Genomic DNA, 14,742 nt, shown 5'->3' with positions numbered 1-14,742 from the left:
AAGAGATTTAGGGTTTTCTGATCACTTTACTAGATCCTGAAACTATTAAAAATTTAATATGAAAGTTCCTTCCAATCTCACCTTCCCTCCAATTTCTTCCCTTATTTTAGTTATATTGACGATGAAGGGAAGTTATGAGTAAATCCAAATCAGGTTGCAGGGGCAAGTTGAAGAACACCAGAGCCTGGGTTGATCCATAGTTGTCTAAAGGAATCCATCAGTTCCTACTTTTTATTTTTGGCTGTTTTGCCATATTTTTATTGTCATGGATAGAAAGATAGAAGCAAGCAAGTCGGTATTTACTCCATTCTTTGTGTGTCACTCTCCTGGTGCAGATATGTTTGTACAAGTAAAGGCTTATGGTGTAAGGAAGCCCAGTTTCAGAGCTGTGTGCTTCCCCCAGCAGGAGCTCACCTGTGAACCACTTAGAGAGCAGACTCAAATCTTACAACACTGGTGTCACTTCCAACTTGGTGTAAAGTGTCAGTAGTTTTCCTTGCTTAAAGTCACCTTTAATTGATGTTTTCACACTCAAAACTAGGTGGCTGTCATTATAAGAATGATAACTAAAAAAATTAACTTCGAAGATATGTTAGAAAAAGTTGCAGTGTCACCAGCATATGGATAAATATGTATTTCTAGAGGTGCTAAGATGGAGAAATTCCAGCTAGTTTCCTCAAACTCCTAGGTGGACTTTGGATGTCTATGCTGCTTTCTTACCTCCCCTGCTCTTCACAGTACATCCTGCATTTCTTATTCTGTCTAAAAAGGTGATCTCACTCTGATTATCTGAAAGCTGCATATCCTGCTCACTGGAGAGCTGAGCTTGGGCAACACGAACCCCCGAAGTCCAAGTGCAGGAAGATGCATGTTCCAGTGGACAATCCTGCCTCTTAGGGTCCCCTCAAAGTAGACAAAGGCTGCGCAGATCTAGCCAACTGTCAGCTGCCTGTTGGTCCCACCTACTCTTCAGGGCTCTCAGAGACTCCAGGGGTGGGGCCAGCTAAGATCTATCTGTCCCAGTTCTACCTGCACACCTACATTTGCATCAGTGTAGTTAAATACTAATAACCACTACCCATTGTATGGTACCCAGTTGGTGAACAAACTATGATATAATTCAGCCAGCATTTACCAGGCACATAGCAGTTGCAGTTAGGAATATGAATAAGAAATGTTTCTTGTTCTTAAAGTGTATACCCGTTTAGTCTCAGAAATACAGGGAACCACTATAACAACAGTTTACAACACCAGCTTAGAGGGAAAACCCTTTGTTTTCTGACAGTTCACCACATATAGCTTGAGTTACAATGAGTTGATACTATCTTTTTCCTCAAGTTTCTTTTCTCCTTTTTTTTTTTTAAAGATACATTTTCCTACGTGAAGATTGTATGGTCTAATAGAGGAAGACACTTAAAAGATTTATTTATTTATTTGAAAGTCAGAGTTACACAGAGAGAGGTCTTCCATCCGATGGTTCACTCCTCAGATAGCGCCGATCCGAAGCCAGGAGCCAGGAGCCAGGGTCTTCTTCCGGGTCTCCCACGTGGGTGCAAGTGCCCAAGGACTTGGGCCATCTTCTGCTTTCCCAAGCCATAGCAGAGAGCTGGATTGGAAGTGGAGCAGCCGGGTCTTGAACCAGCGCCTATATGGGATGCCAGCACTTAAGGCCAGGGCGTTAATCCACTGCACCGCAGCGCCAGCCCCTCTCCTTTTCTTAATTGGAAATCATGACAGCAAGAACTATTATAAGAATACAAACCAAACGTGGCCCATGTTCTCAGTCTGCTTACTATTACTAGCTAGTAGACACACAAGTAATAGTTCTGTAGACACATCGTGACTGTCATGTAGTACAGACATGTAAGTGATTCCTGTAGATTTTAGGAAGCTTTAGGCTTATATATATATATAAAAAAATTACTTCTCTAAAATTCATACCTTGTTGAATTTAAATACAGCTTTAAGACTTTGGCATTAAATTGAAATATTTTGCTTGAGTTAAGTTAATCTCACAGATTATCATAGAAGCTATAGTTATTCAAAGTATATTGTCTCCCTTTTAAATTTTAAAATTAGTAGGATGACAGAATTTTTTTTAAAGATATATTCATTTAAAAGTCAGAGTGAGAGAGGGAGAGCGAGAGAGGTCTTCCATCTGCTGGTTTACTCCCCAGATGGCCACAACAGCCAGGGCTGGGCCAGTCCAAAGCCAAGAGCCAGGAGCTTCACTTGGGTCTCCCACTTGGATGGCAAGGGCCCAAGCGCTTGGACTGTTCTTTGCTGCATTTCCCAAGCCATTTGCAAGGAGCTGGATTGGAAAGGAGCAGACTGGACTAGAACCAGCACCCATATGCCATTGTCGCAGGCAGCAACTTTATCCACTACACCACAATGCTGGACCAAAAAAAATTTTTGATTATGAAATTGTAGAGCCAAAAATGTATAAATGTGAATAATGTTAACTTTAAACACTGGAGCTTTATATAGTTATGATTTAGCTGAAGAAAATAATCTTTAAGTGAGGCATGAATCAAACCTCAATGCAATTTGAATATCTCTCATCTGAAATGCTTGAGATCAGAATTGTTTCAGAGTTCAAGAGTTTTTCAGATTTTGGAACATTGCCAGAAACTAGCCATTGAATATCCCTAATCCAGAAATCTGAAATGGTTTAAAATCCCAGGATTTTTTAAAAAAATTTTTATTTTAATTTTTTTTTTTGTTTGACAGATAGAGTTAGACAGTGAGAGTGAGATACAGAGAGAAAGGTCTTTCTTCCATTGGTTCACCCTCCAAATGGCCGCTACGGCCGTAGCTACACCGATCTGAAGCCAGGAGCCAGGTGCTTCTTCCAGGTCTCCCACGTGGGTGCCAGTCCCTAGCACTTGAGCCATCTTCTACTGCTTTCTCAGGCCATCAGCAGGGAGTAGGATCAGAAGTAGAGCCTGGAACCGGCCCCCATATGGAATGCTGGTACCATAGGCAGAGACTTAACCTGCTACGCCATAGCATTGGCCCCGAGTAGTTACGTTAAGGATAGCGGCACAGAGCATTACTTTGGTACACATGCTTTCTACAGGTGGTCCTGAGCACTGTCTTCTTTGTGCAAGGTGCTGTCTGAGTGTTGGAGACCAGTGATGAGCAAGACAGATGTCTTTTCTCATGGAGCCTGCTTCTTGGTAGGGAGATAGAAAAAAAGAAAGAAAGAAACAGTTAAACTCCTAATAACATTAAGTTGTACGTGTGCACGGATAACTGAGGAGCTTATCTTGAATATCTGAATTTCATTGGAGAGGTGATGAACTCTGAGAACCTGAATCTTTCTCATGAAATGTTTTAAAACAATATTTTGAAACTTATCAGAAAAAAAATTGTCAAAAAATGCTTAGACCTCTTCAATACATTGGCAGAAGATAAAGAGAACTACAACGAATTTCATGAGCAATTCTCTGAAAATGTGAAGTTTGGAATACATGAAAGAAGCTTTCTGAGCTCCTAGGATGTCACATGTCTGCTCTGGTGCCAAGGATGGTTTCTCTGTGGGACTGTTGGATAGGATGAAGGAAAGCAGAAACACATCTGTGACATCACATGGGAGGCCAAGGACCAGGTCTTTGGAGAACATCGTCAGAGGCATGGGTGGCATGGAAGCAAACATCTGGTCGAAACTGTTGATGAGGAGGGTATCCAACACTGAAAGAATTTGAGGGGAAGACTTCAGTGTCAGCCACCAAGGAGGGCTTGGAACCTCCAAAAGATGAAGAGAGAAAGAAACAGGAAGAGGACAAAAAGCAAAGAAAGTTTAAAAACCTCTGTCAATTCATGAAAGACATGCTGGAGAAGTTGGTTGTTTCAAACTACATGGTGCATATCCATGCTGTCTTTTTTGCAGCACGCATGGTTGTACAGCAAACAAGGGAAGAACCATGAAGCTCAGGCCCTAAGAGACAATTAAATAGTGGGTTACCTGGCAGCAAAGAAGCACCTGGAGATAAACTATGACCTTCACCATTGAGACCCTAAGAAGAAAGGAGAGACTGGCACGAATGACAACTCTGCGAGGCTCGGGTTATCTTGCCTTTGGAAGCTGTACTCCTTTCGTCTGGCTTCAGTCTGAGAGATCCCCAGACCCGTGTTACCAGGACATACAGGAAGATGAAGCTTGGTCTGGTACTGAAGAAGACCCAGCTGCTGATGACACTAATGCTTCCAAGCGCTGCCCCTCTACGGTGACAGTGACACATCACACACAGAAGAAGCAGACAACGCCATGTCTGATGGATGGCGCATATATGTGTTTAGTACCTTACCTTCATTCCCTCTGATCATATGTTTTCAAGCATTTTTTTCTTTATTTTTGTTAACATAAAAATCTGTATGATATAACAATAGCTTAAAGGGAAAGATAAGGTTTCTCTGCTTCTAGACACCGTGATATCTTAGGCACAAGCAGAGTTAGTAATGCTTTTCTAGTCCCACATTGGCTTATTTTAATAGATGAAGGCAACGTTTGTTGAAGATGTATGTAATCATCTTCTTCTTCTTCTTTTTTTTTTTTCCTTTGCTGAGGCCAAAGCACTTTATTGTGTTTGCAGGAGTGAGGGAACACTAGAACACTTGAACGTGCACTGGGATTGATTGAAATCTGATGTCCTAGGACCTTGGACAGGACCTTCTTACCCTCACAGTTCCTGAACGTGTGCTCTGGTCAGCTCTGTGCTGTTACGTGGGTAGCTGTCAAGCTGGGTTCCTTAGTAGAGCAGACCTTTTGTCATAGAAGTGCTTGACACACACCTTAGTTCTTAAAAGAAAAATACTTGTTAAAGTCGCTTGAGTTTCATCTCATAGGATTTACCTTTTAAACTTTCCCCTGTAGTTACCAGTCTTGCCTGTACTTATTCCCTAGAAACCACTGGATAGGAAAAACTCTCCATGAGGCTTATTATGCAAAGAAAAGTACTGTTTAAGGGAACACAATCCTAAACCTGTATATGTGTTGTAAAGCTATTCACAAACTAAGTCAGGGAGATTTGTCAATGCAAATGTTTGTGCCCAAGCCATTTTGCTTTAAAAGCTCTACCAAATACAGATGAATGGGGGAAAAAAATGCCCGTACAAAAGGTATTGGCAGGTCTATATGTTAAGAAAACAAAAGTAGGGGCGAGTCATCTGGCATAGCAGGTTAAACCACCGTCTGCGATGCCAGCGTCTCATGCTCACCAGTTGGAGTTTTGGCTGCTCCATTTCTGATCCAGCTCCCTGCTAATGCACCTGGTAGAGCAGCGGAAGATGGCCCAAGTGCTCGGACTCCTACACCCAAGTGGGAGAACTGGATGGAATTTCAGGCCCCTGGCTTCAATTTGGCTCAGCCCCAGCCATTTGGGGAGTGAGCCAGCAGATGGAAGATACTACACTCCCTCTCTCTTTCTCTGTCTCTGTAACTCCTCCTTTGGAATAAGTAAGATAAATCTTTACAAAAAAGAAAAAGAGAAAGTAAAACTGGAAAGGAGCAGAGAATTAGAGGAGTGCTTGGAGGTTTCAGAGCAGTCATTTGAAGTGATGCTGTTTGGTCCGACCAGAATGAAGGAAGGAACCGCTAAGTGGATGAGGAGCTTTTCAGGCAGGCTGAGTACATACATAAGGACCTAAGATGGTGAGTGGGTGAGAGAGGGGTAAGAAATCCAGTGTAGCTGGAGTGGAGGGAGGGAGGGAGGGCAGGAGGCAAGTGGCAGGAAATGAAGCTGTGAGGTTAGCAAGATCTTATAGGATCCCTCTGTGAATCTTGGGTAAGGACCTTATGTTATCTATGTATAGATTTCTTTTTAAATACACAAGTAGTGAAAAATGGTTATAAAATGTCCTCACTGGCTGGGAGACCCACAGTAGCCTTCAAAGTATTTTTCTTTGATGTTGGAACATTTGGCATTACGGATTATTGAAAAGATGAGAACTGGGTTTCAAACTGTGGCCCATAGACCAGCAGTATTCCTGTAACCTAGGGATTTGTTAGCAATGCAGACACTAGGCTGCTGGGAGCCCACAAGAGCCCCAGCTGGTCTGGATGTACATTCCTGTTTGGAAAGCGCTGATCCAGGTAACAGCTGCTTCCTTGCCTTTTTTCTTTCAAATGTTCACGGGGGAAAGTATACTTTGCACATTCTAATGCGCTTGCAACCTAAAAGTGCTCTTTTCTTCTTAGTTCTGTTGTTTGCCAATGTGTAAATACTGTGGTGAATTATTGCATTGTCTGGATACTTTCTGTGTGCTCTTGGCTGTACAAAATGAAAACTGCACGTGCAATGACCTGTTGTCTTGTTGAAATACAGATAATTAGGAAAGTTGACAAGCAGACGGCATTGCTGGATGCAGACGATCCTGTGTCTCAACTCCATAAATGTGCATTTTACCTTAAGGATACGGAAAGAATGTACTTGTGCCTTTCTCAAGAAAGAATAATCCAGTTTCAGGTAGGTTGTAATCGGAAGTGCATAGACGGTTAGGTTAGCCGCTTCTGCGTGAAGCTCTCTTCAGATATTGACCCGCAAGCGCATGGTCCTCCGACACACTTTGCATCTTACCTCTGAGAAACCTGGAAATGTTCTCCAAGGAGTAGTTAACATCTAGTGCTAGGTTCCAAATTGGGAAACAAAGAGCCCCTTCGAATATCCAGCATGGAGGAGTCTTCTGAAAATGTGTGTGTGCCTGAAGCACTTTGCTGAGAGCTCAGACTCCCGTCGCGCTCACACTGGGCTGTCCTTAGGCGGTTGTGGTGGTGTGCCTTAGAAGCAGGTGTTAACTACATTTATAAGAAGGCTTTCCTGAGAGCATTTATTGTGATGACGCAGGTGAGAGTGATAGGATATGTAGTTGTAGTTTCATGTGAAATTCATATTCCAGAGAGGTAGCAACACACACACACACACACACACGGTGGCTGGGTCCCTCGTCTAGGTGTGTTAAGGTAGGGGGATAGGGATTGCAAGGTCAGATTTGGTTCCCTGCTGCTGAGAACACACAGGCTCCTAGCTGTTCCGGAAGCACAAGTGACTCCCCATTCTTGCTGTTTGCTAGCTGACCCTAAAGACTTTTGTATATCTGTTTACGTCCCTTACTGGTAATTTATTGAAAAAATAATGTAATTCCCAATGTTTGACATATTAGAAGCAAACTCTATTCAAAGTTCACATGTGCCTCACCTGTATTCTTTTCCCCCCATCTTTGGCCCACTTATATTTCATGTTGTTGTGCCTGTTGAGGTTTATGCTGCAGAGGGAAGCTTCTGCCTCTGGAGCTACCTTTGGCCAATAGGAATGTGTCCAAAAACACATTAATCTATTCTCAACTGAAGACCACTTTTGAGTGTTCATGAATACAATGAGGCACCAAATTACTTAAGAATTTGTAAAATAAGGCAATGCCACTTGCCTTAACAATTATATAGGCTACCTATTTCTGAACAGAATATTAATAAATCTGTTAATTGCAAAAAAAAAAAAAATGTTCCTGAAGTATTTTGTGTCATAACAAAACTGCTGGTGTCAACACTGTATTATTTAGGAAAAGTAAAGCATCATGCTTTAGGAAGCTTATACATTTTTCCTGAATCACCTCCTTGTTGATATTAGTGTTAACTTTGGTAAAATTTTTTCAACTGCAATGTATATAAAACTCAGTTTCTAAACATTCTTTTCTCCTAAGGCCACTCCATGCCCCAAAGAACCCAATAAAGAAATGATCAATGATGGCGCCTCCTGGACAATCATCAGCACAGACAAGGCAGAGTATACCTTTTACGAGGGCATGGGCCCTGTCCTCGCCCCAGTCACCCCTGTGCCTGTCGTAGAAAGTCTTCAGGTAAGACCGCTCCCACGCTGGCTGTGAGCTCTGTGCAGCTGCTCTTGACTGGGACTCAGCGTAATTGTATTCCACAGTAATTTTGACTGCCCCCAAATCTTGTGATTTAGCGTTTTTGTTATACTTCTATTATTGATAAAAAAAAAAAAAAAAAACAGGAGGGAGGGACTTGCATGCAAGAAAATGCAAATTTAAATCCACTTGCAGTTTAATCATGAAGTGTTTTTAGCTAACTTTGTAATCGTGCCATTTGAAAGCAGCATTTGTCAAACAGAACCTTTTGCAAGCTTTCACAAATGAAATGACAGTTGAATGAGAATCTAATTTGTGACTTTAATGAGACATGGGGTTGTCTGAGTGTTGTGATTTTTCTGTGACTTGCAGCTCAACGGCGGCGGAGACGTAGCAATGCTTGAACTCACAGGCCAGAATTTCACTCCGAATTTACGAGTGTGGTTTGGGGATGTAGAAGCGGAAACCATGTACAGGTACTTGTGGACACTGCACGTCACCGTGGGTGGGAGGGATGGCGGGAACTGAGGTTCTGCCCTGGCAGTGGTTGTGTTAGAGGAAACGACCTCCTGTGACGTCTCTAAAACGGCTTTTAAGTGACTGCCTTGTCCTCCACAGGTGTGGGGAGAGCATGCTCTGTGTCGTCCCAGACATTTCTGCATTCCGAGAAGGCTGGCGATGGGTCCGGCAGCCAGTCCAGGTTCCAGTAACTTTGGTCCGGAACGATGGAATCATTTATTCCACCAGCCTTACCTTTACCTACACGCCAGAACCAGGGCCGCGGCCTCACTGCAGCGCGGCAGGAGCCATCCTCCGGGCCAACTCCAGCCAAGTGCCCCCCAGCGAGTCCAACACAAACAGCGAGGGAAGTTACACAAACGCCAGCAGCAACCCGGCCAGCGTCACATCGGCAGCCACCGTGGTGTCCTAACCACCGTCTTTTTGCTGGGACCTGACTGACTCGAGGGTGGCAAAAAGTTGACAGAAAAAGGAAAGAGGAAAAAAAGAACAATCTTTTTGTGGTTTCTTGGGAAAACTTTTCATACCAGGTGATCCTGTTCAAAGCCCCCGTTACCTGCAAGTGCTGATTTGAAATGCAGAAGCCACAGTAAAACAAAAACAACATCCAAATGTACAAACTATCGGAATCGAGTTTTCGGCTGTGTTTTTTTTTTTTTGTCGTTGTTTTTGTGTTGTTTGGTTGGTTGCTTTTTGGTTGGTTCTGTTTAAATGGGCCAGAAATAGATATGTGGCTGGAATATAAGTTAAGCAAACTAGAAGGCAAAAATTAACCTAGTTTTTACGGACCAAGGAACTTGTATAAGCTTTAGTAAAAGGTACATTTTCACCATGCCTTTTTTTATATCGCAATATATAGTACACTTTGTTACCAAATAGGCTCTTCTCCCCACCCCTTTGAGCTTTTGCTCTAAAGTACATGCAGGTTCCAAGCCGGACCATGCTTGTTTAATCTCTGATTACCATATTCCAGGTTGTTCTGTTCTGTTCTGTTTTGTTTTGTTTTTTGGTCCAAGGCTGGAACTTCTTTTTTTCTTGTAAGCTGAAGTCTTCATGACTTTCCGTGAGCTGAAGTCATTTAGATTTCAGCAAGTCAAATCCTGTAAAGGCCTGCATTTTTTTTTTTTTTTTAAGATTAAATGAAGTCTGTGCAAAAGCTTTAAAAGAAATGCCTCTGCCTTGCCTGCCACATGCAGTGGACATCACCCGTAGTCTCTGTCCTCAACACTGTGGGAGTTCTTCTGGGCGTGTCCCCCCCCCCCTTTTTTTTTTTTAAGAAATTGTATTTATAGCGGTAATCCAAGAAGTTCTAACATTGACGTGGGATTCACTGTGGCCATTTAGTTAATGAGTTAATGGCGCAGAACACGTTGGTATTTGAAGTGTTGGCTCCCCTTTTCCCGTACGTAAATACATCTGTGTGTTCCCGAATGTGTTCAGGTCCTTCCCCCGCCCCAATATTGTACATAACTTGTATTATGTGTAAGTTAAACGTTTTATTTTGAACTTGGAATGTTCCCAGTGATTTCATTCAGCAGGGTCTTTTCTGCCTTGTTGGCAAATGGAAAAAAATTGATATCATGAGAATTATTTGCTATCAATTGGTAACGGTGCCCTTATGGTAGAATGAGGAAAATCTCAGCCGGAAGCATGCTTCATTTCCTTTACCTCTTGTTTTCATTTTGTTTTGTTTGGTAGCCTAGGCCAAAACATCATTGTAACCTGTAAACATAAGATGCTTTTATTAGGTGATAAACTCAAATAGCTGGAAGACAGTACTTTAGAAACAGATAGTTGTAAGTTTATAAAAATGCAAATGTAACTTAAGTTTCCATTTCCCTCTCTGCCTTTTTTTGGTCTCCTCTTCCCCAGTACTGAGCATCTCCGCCAATGTCTCCTGCTCAGAAGACGTTCCCTTTCAGTTGCTGCGTGCCTGCGCTCGGGGCCGAGTGTGGCCCTGCACGCTCACGTTGCCGGTAGGACGTCGCTGCCGTTCTCGCACTTTGGTTCGGCCTTTGTTCAGCTTAGAAACTGCAGCAGTCTGGTTGGACGACAGTAGTACAGGAGCCATGTGTGAAATGTCACAGGACGCAGTCTAGTAATACAATCTTCCTTCTTAGAGTAAAATCTACCTCTAGATCGTGGTAAGCTTTTACTGTCCCATAAAACAAGAGCCACAAGTACCTTAGGAGTGCAAAACTGTAACTTCCCGCAGCGTCCCCGGCGTCTCTGCTGCCCTGGGCTAGTTTTCAGACGTTTCCAGCGTTAGACTTTGTAGACGTCGTCTGCTAGGAGCCTTTCCCCCTGCTTTGCTGTCTTCATCTGTCTTCTGCTTAGACTCTGCCACTGTAAATACTGCCCCCAACATCTGCAAATTGCCTTTTCCTCCGTTTTCAAGGGGAAAGTCCTTTGTAACACACGAGGTGGTTAAATCGATGTTGTTGCGGTTTTCTCTTACTGCAAGCCTTTTTAATCACCCCAGGCTGCATTATACTATATATAAATAAAGAAATATATATCTCGCCTTTTCAGATCTGCTCCAGTCACTCACTCCTCTCTTGTAAATTAATCCTGCCTCACACCTTAAATCTGTGATCAAGGGCAGAACTCATTGTGGCCTTATCTTTCTTTGTTGTAACTGTTCACTGGCTTTTACTTGCAAACTTGCTTATTTCTGGGTAGTACTTATTCTCTCTGTCACGTCATGGGAAGTAATTACTACACAGTGCTTTGTATTCGGAGTGTGAAGGTATTTTCCATGCTGCTTTACTTTGAATGGGCCACAAGTTTCCTCCACTTCCTATTGATGGTTAGTCAAGAAATTAGCTGATAACAAAGGAGATGCTTTTGAAGAACAAACTATTCCCTACCCAGCGTTGTAGCTCAAAGTAACTTTTCAAGTTCATGGATTTATCAGAATGAACTTCTGCCTTTTTAAAATGTTTGTGTCTTACTTGGGTTCTTGGTTTCTTTGAACAAGGTGGTTGAAATGTTGGCCTGTACACCGCCACCACCCTTTTATTTCTGAGAAGTCCAGGAACAGTCACAGGCGTCCCCCCCCTCCCCCCCACCCCGCGTTCTGCCGCCGTCATCCTGGACACTTAACGAGGTGTGCGGCAGCCTGTTGTTCACCATTCTTTCGTCAGCTGCTTGTTCAAAAATAGAAAAAGCCCTTCCCGTGGGCTTGTGGGTCATTTCTAGTGCGGAACTGATAGTAGGCATCATGTCTGTGAGGTACAGCCGAGTGTGTCTCACCCCAGCACAGGCACTTCAGCGATGCTGGGGTGTTGACCCTCATGGAGACTCCTAGAGCAAAGCAGATGTCAGAGAAAGCGTAGGAGGTTAGTTCTTTTTATTTTTTCTTTAAAAGTGAGATTTCAGAAGTGTATCTTAGGCTCTCACAATCCTATGGAGTTTCTACAAATATGCTTGGATGCTGAGCTGTGAGCCAAGCCATTGTATCCATTCCATTAAATGTACCACACAGACTGGGAAGGCGAGCTGCAGACTTTCATGTAAAATGCCCTTTGTACTTTGAATGAGGTCAGAGTTGAACACTAGAATAATATTTAACCTGCTGCTGACTTTGCTTAAACTGTGGCAACTACAGGCATCCTCAGTGTACGAGTTCATTGGTGAACTACTTGTCCCTTGTCACTGCACCGACTTACTTGTGGTCGTAACTGGTTTTGCTTTTGCTTTTAATGAGACTGGTGCCCGCTGTGCCCTCACAGAAAATGTCCAGCACCGTTTTTGAGAACTAACCTAACTAGTCATGGAAACCAGAAAATCCGCAGGGGAGGGAGGGTCCTTTTGGAAACAAAATGCTCTTCAATTATTAACCAAGTTACTTTGATTTCAAAAGCAGCTGTGTTTCTGATGAGTACTGAACAACTGTGTGTAGGTTTCTGTGCCAGCCTTTTGCCTTTGTTTCCAAGCACTGTAATGTGGGATGGATGGTTAGAAACAATAATATATTAGGGTTTCTATTTAACCCTTTCAGGACTGAACTGTATCTCCTTTCATTCCTTTTTTCCCCTGTGTCGTGATCAATGTTTGCCGGCATTCAGTGCTGTGTTGGTCCAGATGTAGGTCTCTGTGCTCATGTTTAGCTGATTTCTCATACCTTGCGGCATGCTCTATGCATTCAGTCCTTAAGGGGTTTATTTTACAAACTGTGCGCCTGTAAGGTTTATTAGCAATAAGATAGAAAATCGAGCAAGTTTATACCATAATTTTGTAGAAAAAAAAAGAATCTGCTCAGTTCCATATTTCATCCATGAAAAACCTGCAATACGGGCAGTTTCCAGGAATAAATAAAAAGGAAAATGTAAACCATTGTAAACGTTGTGCGTTGGATGTCCTGGTGCATGTATTACCTCCTTCGATTCTAGAACATTTCATAAAGATGCAGTTAAATTCTGTATTACGGTTTGTGTATTGATAGTCTTGCCTCTTCCATCCCCTCGCAGAGAGAGCTGTGTTAATTTAATTTCCTGTGTGGTGCTTTCAGGAGAGGTCTGGGTTCCCCCAGCCCCATGTTAATGGAGAAATGGGCTCAGTCACCCGAGGGGCCTGGCTGCCAGTACGGGTCGCGTGCAGCTGATCGTGGCACAGCCTTGGGGAATGTCACCTGGCAGCAGGTCACCGCCTTAAATTAGAGGCCATCATTGGGTCTGGTATACAAAAGAAACCTAATTGTGCCTCAAGCATTCGGGAGAACATCCTAAGTTTAATATGAAAACAGAAATGTAAAGGTAGAAGAGATGTGATTGCCTTTTTTTAAGGTTTATTTATTTATTTAAAAGGCAGAGTTATGCAAAGGGGGAGACAGAGAGAGAGAGTCTTTCATCTGCTGATTCACTCCCAAGATGACCTCAATGACCGGAGCTGTGCTAATCTGAAGCCAGGAGCCAGGACCTTTTTCTGGGTCTCCCATGAGAGTGCAGGCGCCAAAGAAGTTGGACCATCTTCTACTGCTTTTCCAAGCCATAGCAGAGAGCTGGATCAGAAGTGGAGCAGCCAGGTCTTAAACTCCTGTAGGGTGCCGGCCCTGCAGGCGGTGCCTTTGCCCACTATGCCACAGCACCAGCCCCAAGATGTGATTTTTAAATCCTAGCAAATTCGATTCTTATCTGTGCTCTCAAAGCTGCATCTTGATATGGAAATACTGATTGTTAAAAACAGTTTCATCGGAAGTTGAAATGTGAGGACTCCAAAGGTTGGGATTGGTAAAGTTAGATTCTTTTGGAGAGAGAAGGAGGCAAACAGAGAAATAAATAGCCCATCTTGTGATTGACTCACCAGATGCCTGCAATGGCTGGGACTCAGTCTGAAGCCATCGAAGTCACCCCAGGTCCCCCCCTGGGTTGCAGGGATCCAGCCACTTGAGCCATCGCTGCTGCCTCACAGGGTCTGCATTAGCAGAGAGCTGGAATCAGGAGACTAAGCCGAGTATCAAACCCCCAGGCGCTCGAGAGTGGACACAGACTAGGCCAAGCACCCACTCACCCCAGTTACTAGAATTTGGAATAATAAGCTTGTGTTTCCTGCTATAAATATTTACATCATCACTTTGTAAATGATATCAAGATGTGTTAAATATGGGTTGTTGTTGTTGTTGAAGCCCGATAGTCCAGTTACAATGCAGAAGGTGAGCTACATCAGTTTCCAGACCTAGGAAAGTGAGTGAGCACAGAGGAAGTCTTCCCTTTCAAAAAGGGAAAAATCCAGAAAGATAGGAAACCCTAAGAAAAAGTTTAGTACCAGAAAAATAGTTGAGGGAAACAGGTGAACCTGTTGTGAATAAAGTACAAGTGAAATGATTTTGATTCATCTTGACCTTAGATCCAAAGCATAAGGCAGAGAGAGAGAACTATAAGCTACAAGCCCCATCGGGAGCTATAACACTGGGCACTTACACACATGCTACTTTGTACTAAGAATAAGATGGACTATTTGCCCAGCACATATGTGTCCAATCAAGAGTATAGTTAGGGGTCGGCTCTGCAGTCTAGCCTGTAAAGCCTCAGCCTTCAGTGCCAGCATCCCATATGGGTGTCAGATGGAGACCTGCCTGCTCCACTTCCACAGCTCTTTGCTGTGGCCTGGGAAAGCAGTAGGAAATGGTCCAAGTCCTTGGGCCCCTGCATCTACATGGGAGACACGGAAGAAGCTCCTGGCTCCTGGCATCAGATAGACAAAGCTCCAGCCGTTGCGGCCATCTGGGGAGTGAGCCAGTGGATGGAAGACCTCTCCCTCTCTCTGCCTCCACCTCTCTGTAACTCAGCCTCCTTAGTTAAAGCTATCAGCTTCACATACATGGAAATCATGGCTAATCTTAGTTTATAGAAA

General features: G+C 43.3%; 1 protein-coding gene across 3 annotated transcripts in view; it reads left to right on the top strand.

Moving 5' to 3' along the window:
- The window catches only part of RBPJ (recombination signal binding protein for immunoglobulin kappa J region), a 101,313-nt gene extending 88,518 nt beyond the window's left edge, over nt 1-12,795 (top strand). For all 3 annotated transcript variants that reach the window (XM_062212876.1, XM_062212879.1, XM_062212878.1), the window contains 4 exons: nt 6,330-6,470; nt 7,702-7,857; nt 8,242-8,345; nt 8,488-12,795. In XM_062212876.1, coding sequence (XP_062068860.1) covers nt 6,330-6,470; nt 7,702-7,857; nt 8,242-8,345; nt 8,488-8,800 — 714 coding nt within the window. In that variant the 3' untranslated portion in view covers nt 8,801-12,795. The remainder of the gene's footprint in view (nt 1-6,329; nt 6,471-7,701; nt 7,858-8,241; nt 8,346-8,487) is intronic.
- The last annotated feature ends 1,947 nt before the right edge of the window (nt 12,796-14,742 follow it).

This window comes from Lepus europaeus, chromosome 16 (assembly GCF_033115175.1).
Source record: "Lepus europaeus isolate LE1 chromosome 16, mLepTim1.pri, whole genome shotgun sequence".
Lineage (NCBI taxonomy): Eukaryota > Metazoa > Chordata > Mammalia > Lagomorpha > Leporidae > Lepus > Lepus europaeus.
Note: the sequence above shows the minus strand (reverse complement) of the source record. Positions and strands in the feature narration are given on the sequence as shown.